Below are 17,311 nucleotides of genomic sequence, written 5' to 3' on the forward strand. Positions count from 1 at the left end.
GTCATGGCCACATTAATAGACCGAGGCAATCATTAAAAGCACGAGCGCGGGCGCAAGATAAAGCAACACTTTTCGGTTTATCAAGTCGAGTGAATGATGCGCTGAGCGTGCAGCAGCAGCAGCAGCGAAATGAAGTCAAGAACATTGTACACTGCAAAAAAAAAATCTCGATGGTCATGAATGAACTAGTTGCGTGAGCATGCACATGAGCAGCAATAGAGAACTAGGACTACATGTATCTCAAGCACACATTACACAAATGCAATGTGCTTGTATCCTATTGTATCCGAGAGTGGGTGAAATGTGAATTACTAGTGTTGAGGATTGATTGAATCCGCCGGCTCTCACCTGGGAGTGACTGATTGTGTATCGATCAATGTTAATAAGACCCTTGTGATCCTCTTGATTCGCACTGTTTGAATGCAGGCATGCGTGAGTAACACCTCTACTGCTCCCCGAATGTAAATGTGCATTTGTAGAAACATTTATTGCACCCGCAGAGTAACAGTCAAGCGCACCCTTATTTCCTTCATCTCCAGACTAGAAATTGGAAAAATGTAGTGTGTAATAGAAAGCAAATAATAATTCTGCTGGCGCTCTCGTTATGGGGTATTTTAATAACCACGAGGCACCCTTCTGCGACACACACGTATTGAATAAACATTGTTCCTTCCTGAAATGGTGGTTCGGGGTGGGTCGTTATATTTTTCTATAAGTGAGCGTTTAGTAAATAAATAGAGTCGTCTGCCGTACTGCTTGCAATGCGCTCATAATACATTGGTATTTACCCTCGGCCGTAAACCGAAAAAAGGTGTGACAAAACGTGTGACAGCCGACAGCCGACATGTGTATTATGTGTTTACCTCCTGTGGTACGCTCGCGTCTACTCCAGAGGGACTGCCGTACACTGCCAGAAGCGACAATAAGTGTTTTGCCAAGGACGCGACGCAAAAATCGCACCGGAAAGCGTGAAAAGACGCGAAAGCAAACCGAGCGAGCGAGCGGAAGGTAAAGGTGCATTTAATTCCACGCCGGAGAGAAGGAACTGTACTCTACGTCTGTCTGCTCTTTCAATATAATACCAAGTGTAGTCAGGGGAGTACAATACTAAAAAAATCAAAAATCCAAAGTGAAGAAGTGACGCAAAATCCAAATCCTCGCGTGTATGTTATTTCTTTTACCTGCGCGATATCTTATTCTGATCTTATCGTACACCAGGCACCAGCTCAACGGCAGCCAAAGATTTCATATTTGCAAATAATTGAATACCTCACGCTTCACGCCTCGCAACCGTCGCCAACCCACGAAAAAAAACCAGGAGCAAATAAATTATTCATGCGGTGTCACCACATCAGCACATTGCTACAACCAACAACACAACACAACGCACAACCCAAGACGAGACATCTCATAAATGATATAAGGAAAGGCAAAAAAAGGACCAGAATATCAAAAGCATCTCTTCAGTCGGCAGAAATAATTCCGATCACGATTTTCAAACCTGCATCGCGACATCTGTTGCAACACACAACTTTAATTAAATCCAGAGACAGCTACGCGTGAAAATACGTGTGTGACAACAACACGCTAATTAGATATTATTCAAGCAAGCAAATAAAAAAAAAAAAAAGAATACGCGTGTTTTTTTGCGATGTGCATGCATGCTTCTGACGTAACATGTGACGCCATGATGATGGTATGCTCACGGCTGGTTATTCGAAACAATGGCGTAGCTCTCACGTCAAGCCGGGACGAGTCGCACGCGTCAGCTTCGTCACACGTTGACACCATGACACGTGTCGGCGAGAATCATTACGCTGCGTATCAGCCGCATCGCGAACCCGAAACCCATCATCAGACGTGTAGCGCCAACCCAACGGAGACCACCTACTACCCGCATATGTTGGGCGATTTGTACAAGGTACAAGGGAGTGTTCCGCTCCACAACAAGAAAAGTTTACATATGATGATGACAAATTATATTTTTTTGATGCACAAGATAAGCTTCCTTCCAGTGGAGAGAGAGATTCCCTGAAATTAGTGTACGAGTATCAAAAGCTAAAAAGTCAAAGCGCATTTTTTATTTCCTCCTCACTGCCCCAGTAGTGGTACTCTGTAATGAGTAGCTTTTTCCACTTTGTTTCGACTTTGTTCTCCGCAAGAACTTGAAAGCGAAGGTTTCTTGTTGTGTTCCGAGCTTTGCGCGCGAGCAGCATACTGTTCGCGCGCTTTTGCATAATACTCAGCGCCCTGTGAGATAAAAGACTTTGTACATGTAGGCACTCCTTTCTGGAGTCCATCTCGCATAGAATCTACAATATATTGTTTGATTGCGAAACTACTATGCCAGCAAAGAAACGCAAAAACGCTAAAAACCCGGCGCTACCCAGCGCTTAAAAAACTGGAACTTAAAAACGTGAAAACTCTAAACTCAAACGCTTTCTGTTTTTCGCCATTAAAAACACGTCCGTGGGGACAATGGCCATGTTGAAAGAGTTTGCAATATGAAAATCTACGTATGTACATTCACTAACTAAATGTTAAGATTATTTTTTCGCTAGTTATTTTATTTTTTCTTGTTTTTAGTTGACGATTACGATGCAAATGAGTTGCACGTTATTCCAGGTACTCCAAGGTGAAAAACTCGCGATCGCACGTTCATTAGCGATTATTTTTAAACGCTCTTATCGCGCGCTAGATTTAATACCACCTACCGCATGACTTATTAATCGCGATTACGAAACGAACGAGTAAACAGCGCGCGCCGGCGATGCGAAGAATCTCATTAGAACGCGCAGGCGAAATGAAGCGAGAATCATCGAGCAAGAATCATGCAGCCGAGCACCACAGCTGATAAGTGCCAGCCAGCCGAGTGCCAGTGATGGATAGACCAGCGTCGGCCAAGGCAAAGAGAGATAAAGTGCGTGGGCGAAAAGAAGGGAGGCTAAATCAGAGCGCTCCTGCTCATGCTCCTGTGCTCCAGTTACACGATCATTCTTCATAAATCATGACTAACTATACGGAATTATGAGGAGGCTGAGGAGGACGCTAGCCGACCGAGCGACCCCAAGACGAGGAGACGAGAAGAGTGGGTGCGAACGGTGCGAGGGTGCACAGCCTCGGCGAAGGGTATATTATCGCCTCGGGTCATTGCGACGGGTGTTGGATAGGACAAGAGAAATATCCCCTTCCAGCTATTGCTTTATGGCTCACAACTCTCACAACGCGACAGCGGTCGCTATGAAGAAGCATCACAGCATCAACGATTGCCACCGACACCCCCGACACAACGGGGTCTTCCCAGGTAGTCGCTTGGGCTGTAAACTAGCAGCACTACTCAAATCTATTCAATTCAAACATTTCAACTAGAATAATTCCAAACACTAATTTCGACAATTGTGGTAGTTATTTTTTTGCGTGTACCACAAAATTTATTTCGTTTCCAAATTGCAGCCTGAAGCCCTGCCCGCAGTCCCCACGGCCCGCAGCCATTTACATTCGAAAACGCGGAACTAATTATGAAAGAAACTTTTCTTATTATCGCCGAGCCGCCAAGTGCGCGCGCGAGCGACAGGGAAATATTTCGACGTAAAATGCCACTTGAAACTTCCACTTCTGCGATTTCCTACCGCCGACGAAAATTTATACCCGAATGTTAAATGAGCAAAAATAATAACACGAAATTGGAATCGCTCACTTTACACACAGCGCGCCGCCTATCACGATGATCATCTTCAATATGTTTCGAAACTTTTTTGTTTGCGTTTCAAGCCGGAAACGAAGCAAGCGAAAAAAAGACATTGCTCCTTCGAAACGTGAAGTGGCATCACGAGCGCAAGACACGCGGAAATTGGAATCGGAAGAAATAAATTAAGAAAGGTGCGAAAATGAGATCGGATTATCTCGGCGGCTGCGTGAGACCTCGCACCGCATAATTCAATCTTGCGTGACCGAAAAGTCTTAGGATTTTTTTTGGCGCATCCCACGCGAGCGGAAGACGAAAGCTGAATAATAATAATCGAATTTATTTTTTCGCCACGTAAGAAAATATAGAGTAAAAATGCGAATTTATTTTATAGTATGAATCAGTATCAGACAAAAGGGCAATGACTTAAAAATGAAAGCAACAGTTTGTGAGTGTTATCAGATGCCGCCCGAATTCGCTTTGATTTCGCCGCGGTTTTTAATTTCACAAATTTGTCCTCACAATGAACCCGAACCGACTTGACCTATCGACAATGCGAGATAATGAATACCCGAGAGTCGGCCTCATGCTGATGAGCAAGTGTGGGCGAATGTTGCGAATATAGTCGAGATACACGATACAGAGCCCAGTATACAACCCGTACAAGATGCGATGCAATGCACTGCAAGCGAGGAACCGAAAGTCTTCGTGCGTCGGTTGCCTCGGTCGCGCAGCCGGAGTCGAAACTGGCGTCGTGCTGTGGTGGTAGGAAGCGTCAGAGCTTTGCGTTTGGCGTTTCTCGTTTCTGTTTTCAGTCGCCAACCGTGTGGCTCTGCGTGCACAACTCGGGTTACCGCCGGCGTGAAAATCGCGCGCGCGTGTTCGTCGCAGAACGCAATATGCGCTTTTGTTCGCAGCTCTCACCGAGTTCGTAATCGTAACTTTTCGCAAGTGTTAGAGTGGTGCACAGCTACCCGACCGGCCAACACCGGACTGGTTATTCTAAAATTTCCAATTGAATTACACGCCGCTTACACATGGATTTCGTCATATTAAAAGTAAGTTTCCACACTCACATAACGCCATAGTTTACCAACTAGTACACTACAAAGTTTTCCAACAAGCATTCAATATTAAATTACAAATTGTTTCATCGCTATTACACGGCTTCGCATCGCAATTGATAGTTTTATTGCGTGTTCTAAAACAAGTGTATCCTTGAATGAAGAAATGTCACTGACTGCAAGCGTCTCTTCGGAGAAGCTGGGTTTTTGATTACTTACTTTTGAATACTTAGGATTAGCGTTGACAACTTTATGCGCTTACACCAGTTGCAGCTTTGACTTTTATAAGAATCCCCAGTTGACTTCAAAGCCTTTCCATTAACACAACAAAAAAATGTTTAAAACAGCGCGCTGTGTAAGTTTTAATCTCGGGAAACAAAATTCGAAATTTCATAGTTTTATATTACGATCAAAAGTTTATTCAAGCAACGAGCAACAAGTATTCTCTATGTGTGTTCAACGTTCAGAAAATCTCTAATCGCTGAAACAAGAAACTTTTATGCTGCACCACTACGAATATACGAGTACATCTACACGGTGTTAAATAGCAGCGCAAAAGTCTTGTTCAGCGAAAAATCTGACGCCTGTCGGATGTTGTTGATGCAAGTTGCAACTTGCAAGTTTGGTAACTGAAGCGTACAGCTAGACATAATCAGTGGGTGCATCTGCCGGTTGCATTTTATGCCCAATTCACTAAGCACACCACCCAAGTAAATGGATGATCTTATCAGACACTCGAGGTGTCACTCGCCGAGGTTTTCGTCTGGTGGCGAGGCGTAAGTAACACAAGTTGGTAAAATAAACGGCGCATGCATAATGCACCGACTGGCAACTGGATGCACGGCGCCCTCGAGCTAAAGAAGCTCAACCAACTACTTGGCGCAGAGGGATCTTGATAAAATTCAAAATTCGTGGTCTCCATCTTCGTCTTGAAGCTTTTCGCGACGAAAGATCAGCGCAGACATTCGAAACTTGCTGCATCTGCTAAGTATATAGTCTCGCAACGTGTCGCCGATTAACATTTTGCACCTTGCGTTTGGAATTTGTTCAAGATTGTGACATATGCATAGCAGGCACAAAGCGAGCACAGCGAAATGCACAAAATGAAAACTCGAATTATGTCGCTCTCACGACACATTTATTTGCGTGCCGCGAGCTGGTTGTGCAGAGTGCATGTGCCCGTCATGCAATTTGCTCGTACGTCATCTCGAATTATAATGGCTGCGACAACGAAAACGATAATCACGCGGGAGCTGAAGCAACACGTCGAGATATGGATGTGTCTCATCGGCGCGCACAATTTAACGCTCTTCGTTTGCATTAGGGCATTAAACTTATTACCGTCTTTTCGACTTGCCTTTCCAACACACATACACTTGCTTCTTCATGAGCGCAAAACAAACTTAGCATTCGACCCCATGAGGAGCTAAGTACGACGCACCAAATGAGTCAAACTAAAGACCAAATAGCAGGGCGCCTTCTAAACTAAGAAGCAACATCCCAGTTAGAGATAAGGACTACTAAAACCGTCTAAGACCAAGTCTAAATAGGAAATTTTGGAATTTCAGAGACGTTAACAAATGTTTGCATATTAACTCCTTTTCACAAACTCGAGCAAAACTCGCAACTTCACTAAACAGTATTAACACTTTGTCATTAACCATTCGAATGGATTAACTCGTACATGCATACAAATGTGGGGATCTTTACCCAAAGCTTATTTCTGTATTTCAAAACTTTATAACTTTCTTCATCTTTATTGTATACCGTAATTCTTCATCCAAAATTCCCAAATTTCCTAATATCTTTTATTACCTTGAAAAACCTAATCCCCGAGTCGGACGGTTTGGCACGACTCGGATTCCCAGAATCCAATGGTCAGCTTTCCCTCTCTTCAATGTCATACACTTTCTTCTACCAATCCAATCTATTACTTTCTTCCTACTTCCAAATTTCTTGTCACCACCCATCAACCTGAAGGGTTGCTGGTGGGTGACAAGGGTTTAGGAAGGACAGTTCTTCACATTACTTCAAACACTACAGTTCTTAACTATTCTTCTCTACAATACTTCTTAACTATACTTCTTCAAGACTTCTTAATAAACATTGTTCGTGATAATAAACATCGTGTCTTTTAACACACATCAATTATAACATTTGCACTCACTCACCGATCCCACACAAACAGCGATTCTATGCATACAAAAAGAATTTTGAAAAATATCATCATGTTGCACTAGGAAAGTACTGTAATATGCATAACCGAGGAAAGCCGGATATGCGATTATAATCTGATCCGCATCCACCCCATCCGGTATGTTGACGTCCAACCCTCTCATACCTCTACCTTCTGCTGCCCTACCACCCCTGGGCCAACGTTGTCAACAGGCTTGTCCAGCCTCGCGGTCCATCCTGTCAACCGCAATTCCAGCAACGTCCACAATAACAACCACCACCCTTGCAATGTAACTGCAGTCCCGAAATATAAATAGACAGACATTAAACGCGCACCGCGCGCTCGCCCAGGCAGCAAAAATCGCTGATTGATGCATAGATAATTTCTCAGCCTGTCAAATAACACGACGCCACGATGCGCGCCGCGATATTAAACGCCCGATTCGTTTTGCTTCGCGTACCTACGGCATATATTTATACAAGCGCGCATTCATTGACTCCTGCGCCCGTCGTTTTCATTGCGTTTTATTACAACCCGCGGTGGATTACGGTCGTTTGCTCGTAGGAGTAGGAAAAACAAGACTGCGAGTACAAGAGTAAGAGCAAGAGCAAGGGGAAGTATCGCGTTTCAGCTTGCTCCCCACACATAAATTAACCAGAGCATTTGTTGCTCTTGTTTGGCAAGCTGTACCGATCAACGTGCATTACTCGTGCGGAGATTCCTGAACAATTCCTATCAAAAATTACGTCTTTGGCCACAGTAGAGATATTAAAACGTTCGTAAATATTAAAAGTGGCAATTAACGAACCAGCCAACGAATTTTCAAGGATGTTCGGATGTGGCACGTATTCACGATCCATATTTTTTCGAGTGGGCTCTTCATTGAAATTTAGATCGCTCTCCACCACCACCTCACACAGAACCGAATAAAATCAAATGTGTATCAACGCTTTTATCACTGCGCCCACTCTTCGCACACTCTCATCTCACAGCCGCATGCAATTGGTACTTTAATAGATTTTAATTAAATCAATGATTGACGCAACACGCACTGTGCATTGTTTGTTTACCCGCTGTAGCCGCAGTTTCATCTGCGATCAACAAAAAATAGAAGCTTTGTTAGCAGTTTTAAGTCTGTCTGGTAAACTTCTGCGATGAAGAAAGTTGCCCGTGGTCAGACTAACTTTCACGCATTCACCGGGACGCACGCAAAACTAAATTAAAAGCCAAAGTTTGCATTAATTATGTTAACGTTAAAAGGCATGACACCGCCCGGCGACGTGCCCAACTTCAGCAGACCCCCATTCGTCCTTTTGGTCGTTCGACGTCGTCCGCGGCAAACAACAAGTTACGTCCTTAGTTGTGTGTTTCTGAAAGGGTTTTGCTTTTGCCTTTGATTTTCCTCCCGAGGCGCACAAGTCAAGTGTGAACCGACTTCTGAGGACTGTCGGGCATGAAATATGTATATGTAAGGGTATACACTTGCTACACACCCGAAAGCAAAACAAACCGAAAGAAATATGCAATAAAATCCGCCCGCCGAAAGAGGCAATATTTTCAAGGATACCGCATAATCCGCGCGCGCGGAAGATAAAAATGCGCACGATTCAAATGAGGTAATTCCTAAGCCAAACATGCTTAACTTTTCCAAATTTCCCTACGAGACGTTTCTTTTTCATTCGCCGCACAAGTTCTACACTAGTGTGTAATGTCACATGGGAGTAAAGAGCGGTTGAATGTGGACCACACGGTCGAAATAAATAAGTTTCCTAGCAAGTCGAGCGCTGGCAACGGACAAATGAAAATCCCTTACGATATGAGCTTGGATTACCGAAGGTACTGAAGGATCTCTCACGCCCGGGTTGGGCGCAAACGCAAGAGCACCGCAAGACTAATCTCGCGCCGCGCTGAGCGCCAGAGCATAATTGTTTCAGATTCCGTTTGCTAGTTACAATTTCCCTTCACAGAGCTAAGTCGACACCCGTTCATTGCTAAGGATTATTTCTTGATATATTGTTACGACGGCACCGCGCCGACCGAAATTATATCTTCGACGTTTCAGCGGGTTCAGCGCTCGAAATTAAAACGAAAGCCCGAAAGTCGGGAATTATTGAAAGCCAACCGGCGTAAACCCAAAGTTAAGCGCGCGTGACTTACAATCGAAACTGTCGTCAAAGACTGACTTTAAAGGTGCCCTTGGATGAGCGGCGAGTAATAAAGTGATTTGTAGACAAATAAATGTGTAAAATTCAAATTCAACGGCACGCTCGGTTGCATCTTGTGAGATATATAGAAAAGTCGTAATTTCCCCCTAGCACAACCCCCAGCACGCTCTCCATCATTGATGTTTTATTGCCGCGATATAAAACTCCGAAGCCGAGATTCAAATACGTAAAACTGGACGCATTCGAGTTTTCATAATAAGTATGACGACAAAATGACTAAAATAAATATTTAGTTGGCTTACCAGTAGTGTGCCACTAGGGGTGGTAAAGTTGGCATCGTGCCGCATCCGATGGCGCTCGAAATCCTTGAATAAACTGAAAAAGAAATTAAATATGGTTATCATTGGTGCAAGTAAAAAGCAAGCAAAACCACGCGCGAGAATTCACAAACTAAAACTTCAACTGCAGCGCCGCGACCCGATGGAAATGAAAAATGTAGAGGGATGAATAATTAGCATAACTATTTTTCGATTTTCAGGACTGTTCTTTGCAGCGCTTCCGGTTTTTTTTCTTTACCTAGTCGTACTAGAAAAGAAGCCGCGTCCTGCGCGCACAAAACCTGAGCTATTTGATATTCAGCGCGAGTTTCTCGAGCACTAGCACCGGCACGATTCGTTATTATGAAGAACCTGATGAAAACCACCCTCAGTTATATAATACCTTGTTAATTATCACTTTTTATGCATAAATTTCTAATTACAAGCTCAAGTTTAAACTAAATGCTTAAAATGTAACATTTGACGATGTAGAATTGACATGTACATGAGTCTCAAACGCCCATTTCCTGTTCTATAATTATCGAAAATATTTCGACTCCCTGGTCGAGAGTCTGGCGTTGTCTGTGAGCTGATAGAGGGCGGCATTGCAGTCGGAGAGACTTGGGAGAGGCTGACATGCGACGACATTTCAAGATAACGCTAATGCAATAATATTCCGAAAATTAAATGAGGGCCTCTCGGCTTCACTGCCACTCCGAGCCAAATTGGAACTGCCAAGGACACATTATCACCCCGTAGACGTATAAATAAACGCCTGCCGCAAGAAACTACTGTAGATATTGATTTATGACTTCATCCATATACAACTTATAAAAATAATCCAAAATTTTACTATTGATGAATTGTTACACATGAACGACACCTTCATTTACACGCCTTTCATCGTCGTTGAAGAAGGAAGAAAAAACTTTCACCTCTTGAATGTTATACCTAGAGACTTGCGTCGGAGTTTTGAAAGGTTTCAAAAAAGCATAAAGCATAAATCAGCCCCGATAAATTCCAAATGGTCACAGTCGCACCATCAAAGACCTTTTTTCTCAACGCCGCAGCTCGTCGACACCCTCTCACGTCGAGTTCATTTTTATTTGGAATTTAACTTTACGAAACGTTTGCGTCGGAAAGTTTCTGCCTCCCAATCAATAGGCAAATATATTAGTTTCCACGAGACCGTGTCATGGTTCGGCTTAATTAAAGCGCAAAGTTGGGAGTAATATTTGGGGCAGAGCTGTTAAAGGCCATCAAGACCCCGCGGCATGGGGTTCCGGTTGTAAAACCTTATTTAAATCCAAATGCATTGCATGCATGCGAATTACTTGCAGAAATCAACACGATAAATAATCACGCCACCTTTTTTTCTAGAAACTTATTTCAACACGCGCCCGCATGAAAATTTGACCTAAAAACCTACCGACATTTAAAAAAATATACTCAGACCTACTTAGATTACATTTTAGCACAAATACAATTTTTATTTTATCCTGGAAAATATTGCAAATGAGTGCAAATTAAAATTTTGTCGAGTAATAAATTGGTTAAAAGTTAATTAACGCATGGAAAAATTATGCCATCATGTGTAAAACCACCGCAAATAAATTAATTTACATGAAAATCTGACAATTGCAGCACTGCCGCCAGGCACAATGCTCACAGGCTCGGAAACGATGAAATTAATTAGCGCATAGTTTCGAAACTCTCTGACCAGTGCTCTCTCAGCTCCAAACGTCCGAAGACGTTTTTGCGCAATTAAATTCCGCAGCGGTCAGGAATTAATTAAATTATTAATTAATAGACACAAGTCAGCCCGACATAATAAATCATCACATTTCACTTCAAGTTCTCTTTTCCGAAAATTTATTATGAATGATTTTTGTTTATTTGCGCAAATTGTTACCAGACAGGCACAGGTGAAATACAAATACAACTGTTTTCGGATGGTGGACATTTAGCACACTTTTATCGCGAGAGCGAGAAACGTCGCTCGGACGCACACGAAGCGTGAAAAACTATAAAAGTCTATAAAAGTTTGTTCATTGAATTAGTCCTCGCGCGTCCGTGGGCTTCCGTTTTGTGCCCCTGTTAGTTTTTACTTCTTTAGTCACTCATCTACTCTCGCAGTTCAGAGGAGAGCTAAGAAAACACTCTGTGTATGTGTGTGGCGCTGAATGTGAGAATGTGTAATGGAGAGAAAAGGTTTACAGCTTTTTTCCGCGCGCCGGAATTTATTATTACGTCTCCTCCACTGTTTACGCTCGCGTTTAGTTTTTAAGTTTACTTTTATTTTACGCTTGCGTTTATATTTACGCGAATGGTCGCGACGGGTTAATAAAATCGTCAGCGGGGCACAGAGTGCATGAAAACTATGAATATAAACTGATGAAATTTTCATGTGCATCAATCTTACACGTCGACGAGTTAATATGAAGAATTGCGCGTTAACTGCGCGAAGACGTTTTTATTTCGGCAATTTTGAGCGCAAACGAGGTGATTATATACATTTTATCGGTGGAAATGCAATTTTCAGAACGTATAGCGCCAAATTAACATTTTACAACGTCGAAATTGATTAAAGTCACTTTGTAACACTCAACCAAAGTTGAAGATCTCAACATTTTCTTCAAACACTCACTATAACAATAACAATAAAAATATTATTATGAGTATTATCAAGCGAAAGTAGATCTAGAGAATGCGTTAGCCATTGTTGTACTCTCACTTTCAGAGTGAATGCAACGCTTTATTGCAATTTTCATTCCCCGAAACAATGAAATCTATTTGTACGGAATTGCTTCCATTGTGTGAGCACATCCGAAAAAGGAACTCGACGCCCGAAACAGCCGAGTGAATAATGGCAGAAAAACTATTTTTCTTATTTAGCCGTCCCCGCTTGTGCACTGAGACATTGTGTGTTTTTGCGCGTGTGTTTGCGCGCTATCAATTTCTTGCTGCCGAAAACAGGACGAAATTAACATGATTAAATTTATCAGCACTCGTCACACGATAGCGTCTAATTGCGATGAGGAAAAACTATCTCGTCGAGGAAATTAATGCCATCGACCTTTCTTTCGCTTGCAGCGTGGTGTTTTGTTTCGCTTCTCGGGGGAATCGCGCTTTATTTGTTTCGTAAGCGCGTGCAAACACGATGGAAGCAAGCGCACACTTAGTGTAATTTGTTTTGCACTTATAAACTAAGTCTGTACAAATATAATAATGATATAAATAATTATATGTTTATAATACAATAAGCAACTGTATTAAATAATAAAATACAATTTTTATGTATTGAATATTTACATTTCTGATAAATAAATCTGCTTGGAAAAAAATGTGTCACATTTCCGTAGAGATTCGTTTCGTAGTGATTCGAAATGTAAATCGAATGAGCATCGATAAGATACGAAATGAAGACGTCCGCGATAAGCACCACACACAAATCAAACACCTTGCTGGCGCAGGGCGCGTGAAACCCGAGCGGAAATGCAGACATCAATCATCGATTTTAAAAGCATGCACTTTTCCCGGCTTCGATTTGGGGCGAACGAAAAACGAACAAATTCCGGAGCGCCCGTAGATGTACTTTTCGAGTGTCGTGCTTGCGCTGGCATCAATTTGTAAACTCTATCTCCGTCCGCGTATCGAAGCATCTTTTAATCATTTTTATGCGTCGCGACGGCGACGCGCACGGTAAGCTCCTAAACGCCGCAGCCGTAAAAGTATAAATTTTATGATTTACGACGCAGATAACTTTTAACATGCGCTTAAAAATCTCTACAGTGACACTAATTTCCTAAAATTTATTTATAATTTTACAACCTGCTAACTTAAGTAAGGTAACCACAGCGAGTGTTGTCGAAAATTTAAAATTTAATGATTTACAGCTTTGTATGAAATTAGATGGGTGTTTTTTGAAAGTTTCAACAACATACCGCACGTCGTCGTTTCAGACACGTATTTCCGCGCACGCACTCTGTGTTTTTTTCGTCTTTCAGTGGGAGATGCCGCAATTTATTGTTTTCACGTGTGGACAGAAGGCGAGCGAAATATTGCTGGCGGAAAGTTGGCAAAACTAAGCGGCGAAACGTGTAAATTGTTTCTCTGTATATACATAACAAGTCAAAACAAGCGTGAAACAAAAGGAGAGGCATAAATTTACATTTTGTTTGCGCATTGTTTGCTCGAGGAGTGGAAATTTACGAAATTCGGCGCGGCCATGTAATTCGGAGGTTGAAATCAATTAAACTCGAAACAAAGCCTCAATTAAAGGCAAAATTGAACGTGTCGGAGAGATTTTTCTTTTCACCCAACCACCGCGCAGTTTATATTTACCGAAACTCAACTTCAACTCCCAAGTAAGAAGTAAGAAGTGGGCAAGAAACCATCGGAAGGAATCGCATTATAGAATAGGATTATAAGCAGCGTACGAATTTAATTATACAACAAAAGTCCCATTCTCCATCCTCGAGATTCGACGTTAATTCCGCGCACAAATTCAATAACTCCGCATCGGGATTAACAAATGCGGTTTTGTTACCGAGCTGATTTCTCGAAACACTGCTGCTCCACAAATTGAATTTTATCAATATTTAATAGTGTAGTTATCGTAATATAATGAGGTCTATATATTTCCTTATTAGTAGTCACAATCGAAAGTATTGTTCGAAAGTGGAACTCAACTCTCTGACTCAGACCGGTCGGATGATTTGTGCGACAAACGAGTTTATGTAAACGTTAGTTCAATGGTCAATGCCAATTACAGTAATTATGCATTTATGTAGCATCGCATAAATCGCGTACGCAGAATCGTGGAAGAAAGGAGGTTCGCGTCGTAAATTTCAACCGCAATGACTGTGGGTCTACATTTTATGTGCCCTCGCGAACTTTATGTCCTCGGCATGGCCGACGGCGTAATCGCATAATCGTCGCGCATGGGAATAGCAATAGCGGACGTGTGCGTTTTGTAGTGTAAATTAATTGCGACTGCACTTGCAAACCGCATTTAGCTAGTGTACATAGGTACCAACTCTCGAGACTTGGACTCTATCCACCTATCCACATCTCGCGAAGAATTGCAAATGTTAATTCCCGCTATGAGATGATTATTATCCTCCCTATCAACCCTCGTGTTCTGCGACAAATCTTGCACAACTCTTCTGGTTTTAATTGAGCGGAAAACTTTAGTTTTCAACTTAAAGTTAACCACCAATGAAATAAAGACATTATGAGTTCATACATGTGTGGAGGTGCAGTAAAGGTGTGAGTTTTTGCACTGATTGTACCGAGTTTTTCGTCGTCGTCGTCGCGGTCGGATCTTGGATCCGGAAATGCCGTGCGCCAAGCCATCCGTTTTCCATTGAGCACTTCTTTCCACCGGCCCGTGCCAACCAACCCAAGCGCACGGGTAGATTTTTTTCTCTTCTGCAAGAGTCGTAAATCTCGCGGTATTTTGTATCGCGTTTGGAGAGCGGCCATCCTCGTCCGCACTTAGCGCAAAGTGTTCGTAAATTAAAAGCACAACGACCTGCGCGGACTAAACCTACGAAAATTTCTGCAAGAATGCATTTTTTCTTCTTTCTTAACTTTCTTACCGTTCAAAAAATAGCAGAACATCAACATTTATATTTTTTCAAGGGGATGGTTATAAAAATGTCGTGTGAATGCAATAAAATTTCCCTACGCGCTTTTTTCCTCGTTTTTCTTGCCGTAAACGTTTATGTACTCACATGTCGTATAATGAAGTCGACAAACATCGAGACATTATCTACCCTCAGTCGTGGCGCATGTAAACTACTGGTCATTCACACACATCATCGACGACAACGATGGCATGTGTTTATTCAAGACATTCACGTGCGTATCTACACGTGGGGTTATGTTATCGCCAACTACAATCACGAAGATTACATTGGCAGCGAAATAAAAAAAAGAAGCGAGGATTTTGTATTCAATCATGCATTTAGTATACAGGGGCGTACACAAAGCAAAAACATACAAAAAATATCACAAGGCGCGAGTTTTACTAGGAAATGTAGTTCCTATTTGTGCGCGTATGTCGGCGAAACGAACGTGAACGTGCGCGCACATAATAATCATTTTCAAAACAGACGTGTTACGAAAATAGGCGCTACACGTGTATTTCGAGCACTCATGCTTCATACTTACTCACTTCTTGTTCTAGCAGTGAAATTATTCAAACACAGAACTGAATTGTGAATGTTTTAAATTAAAATCTGTCCGTATCGTGTTTTTTATGATTATTATTATGGTTATTATTATGATATGAATGTGTGAAATTAATCGCTGGTTCGCGGACACACATTCGCAATGTTTTTCCAATTTTCCGCGCCGAGAGCGCAAATGTCGCCTGATTAACGAATCGGATTATGGTCAATCGCAATAAATTGCGGCCTGCGTGCAAAGCCACGATTTAAATTGTGCGCCGAAATATCATCCCTCTGATGGCGATGCAGCGCTGTGTGCGCAACCACAACAGGCGTATGTGTTATAATGACATGGACGCTCGCGTCGGCGACGCAACGAGAGCCCTCATTTACGTGTAATTTGTATTACGGCACGTGCAAATTGTGCATCCCGCTGCACAAGAGCTGGTTGGTCGGCTGGCACTTAAGCGAGTAAACACGGTCCAAAGTGCACCACACACACACACACCATGCCGATATAATTAAATCAATTTAAATTATGCACGGATTTATTAGCATTACATTATTATTATTAAATTAATGCGGTGCGTGCGCACGCCGGGGCCCTGTCAGCTCGAGCCTGGGCCTCTAGCGACGGCGGCGGCCTAATGGGATTAGAATTTGTGTGACAACACAACAATAACAGCGTTCAATTTACTTTAAACGCATAAACCCACCACCAGTACCAGTACCAATGGCACCAACAGCAAGCAACATGCTTGACTACTCACCCTCTTCTCTCTGCCAATGTGTACATGTGTAGGACATGTTGCGAAACGCGTGGAAATTGAAATGGAAAGCCGGCGGTAATCGCCACCAACGAAGCCGGGCGGAAAATTATTTAAAACGCCGCCTGCCCACCCGCACGCAAAGCAAAACCATAAAACCTATTGTCGTGCACGCGTTCGGTACTTGGTACTACATACATGTGCGCGCGGTGTGCCTTGTTTTATGTTGCTTTGACAGTCGGCGATATATTGCCCCCAGTGCGTGCGTCGGGAGGAGTAAATCATCCCTGGTGTTATTGTTTGCCGAGGCATATTAGTTTGTGACACTTTGCGCGCAAGCAGAGACACTGGACACCCTGATCAGTGAAACCCGCAAGGAGTAATAGTGTTGGGTCTGGGTGCAATGTGCATGCAACGTGCGACATATTGCATTTGCCGCTCCATCGGCCTGTGTGGGACTGTGGTCGCTTCTGCTTATGCTCTTTACCTCAACGCCAAGCAGTGCAAGGCGTCTCAAAGCCAGCAATTCCTCACTGAAAGCCAGCCAAGCAGCAGAAAGCTTCTAGAAGCACACATACAACAACATACCTACAATCTGACTATATACTATGTTCTAGTAATAAAACAACTAAAATCAAAATTAAATAAATCGCACAGAAAATTTTAAACCATTTCATAAAAAATTAATAAATTTGTTGTTTTTTTTGCATTTTGCGGTTGATTTATGGTGTTTTTATTTATTTTAAAACTTAACCTTGGTCCTTTTGAAGGTGACTAAGGTATAGTACGTATAACACGTATGAAAGTTACACCTACGCGTTTCTTGTTGCTTTAAAAACATGAAACGCGAAGTGCACGAGTGCACGATCGGCTGAATATTGTTCACGGTTTCGCGACCTTCGCCAGTGCAACTTAAACTTCCATTACACTAACATACTATATCCTCTTTGTATTTTAAAAG

The 17,311-nt window shown here is 42.5% G+C and overlaps 1 protein-coding gene and 1 long non-coding RNA gene across 2 annotated transcripts in view; one reads left to right on the top strand and one right to left on the bottom strand.

Annotated features, from left to right (window-relative positions):
* The window catches only part of LOC135797102 (uncharacterized), a 29,269-nt gene extending 12,866 nt beyond the window's left edge, over window positions 1-16,403 (bottom strand). The window contains exons 1-2 of the long non-coding RNA XR_010549453.1: window positions 16,354-16,403; window positions 9,393-9,465 (exon numbers count right to left, since the gene is read on the bottom strand). This is a non-coding gene — a long non-coding RNA (uncharacterized lncRNA). The remainder of the gene's footprint in view (window positions 1-9,392; window positions 9,466-16,353) is intronic.
* The window catches only part of Slip1 (SLo interacting protein 1), a 29,892-nt gene continuing 17,065 nt past the window's right edge, over window positions 4,485-17,311 (top strand). Inside the window, exon 1 of the mRNA XM_065309295.1 lies at window positions 4,485-4,743. Within this exon, the coding sequence (XP_065165367.1) occupies window positions 4,723-4,743 (21 nt within the window). The 5' untranslated portion in view covers window positions 4,485-4,722. The remainder of the gene's footprint in view (window positions 4,744-17,311) is intronic.

This window comes from Atheta coriaria, unplaced genomic scaffold (genome assembly GCF_025399875.1).
Source record: "Atheta coriaria isolate IRGN ID8LTWV9N9 unplaced genomic scaffold, Caltech_Dcor_3.1 hic_scaffold_8_pilon, whole genome shotgun sequence".
Lineage (NCBI taxonomy): Eukaryota > Metazoa > Arthropoda > Insecta > Coleoptera > Staphylinidae > Dalotia > Dalotia coriaria.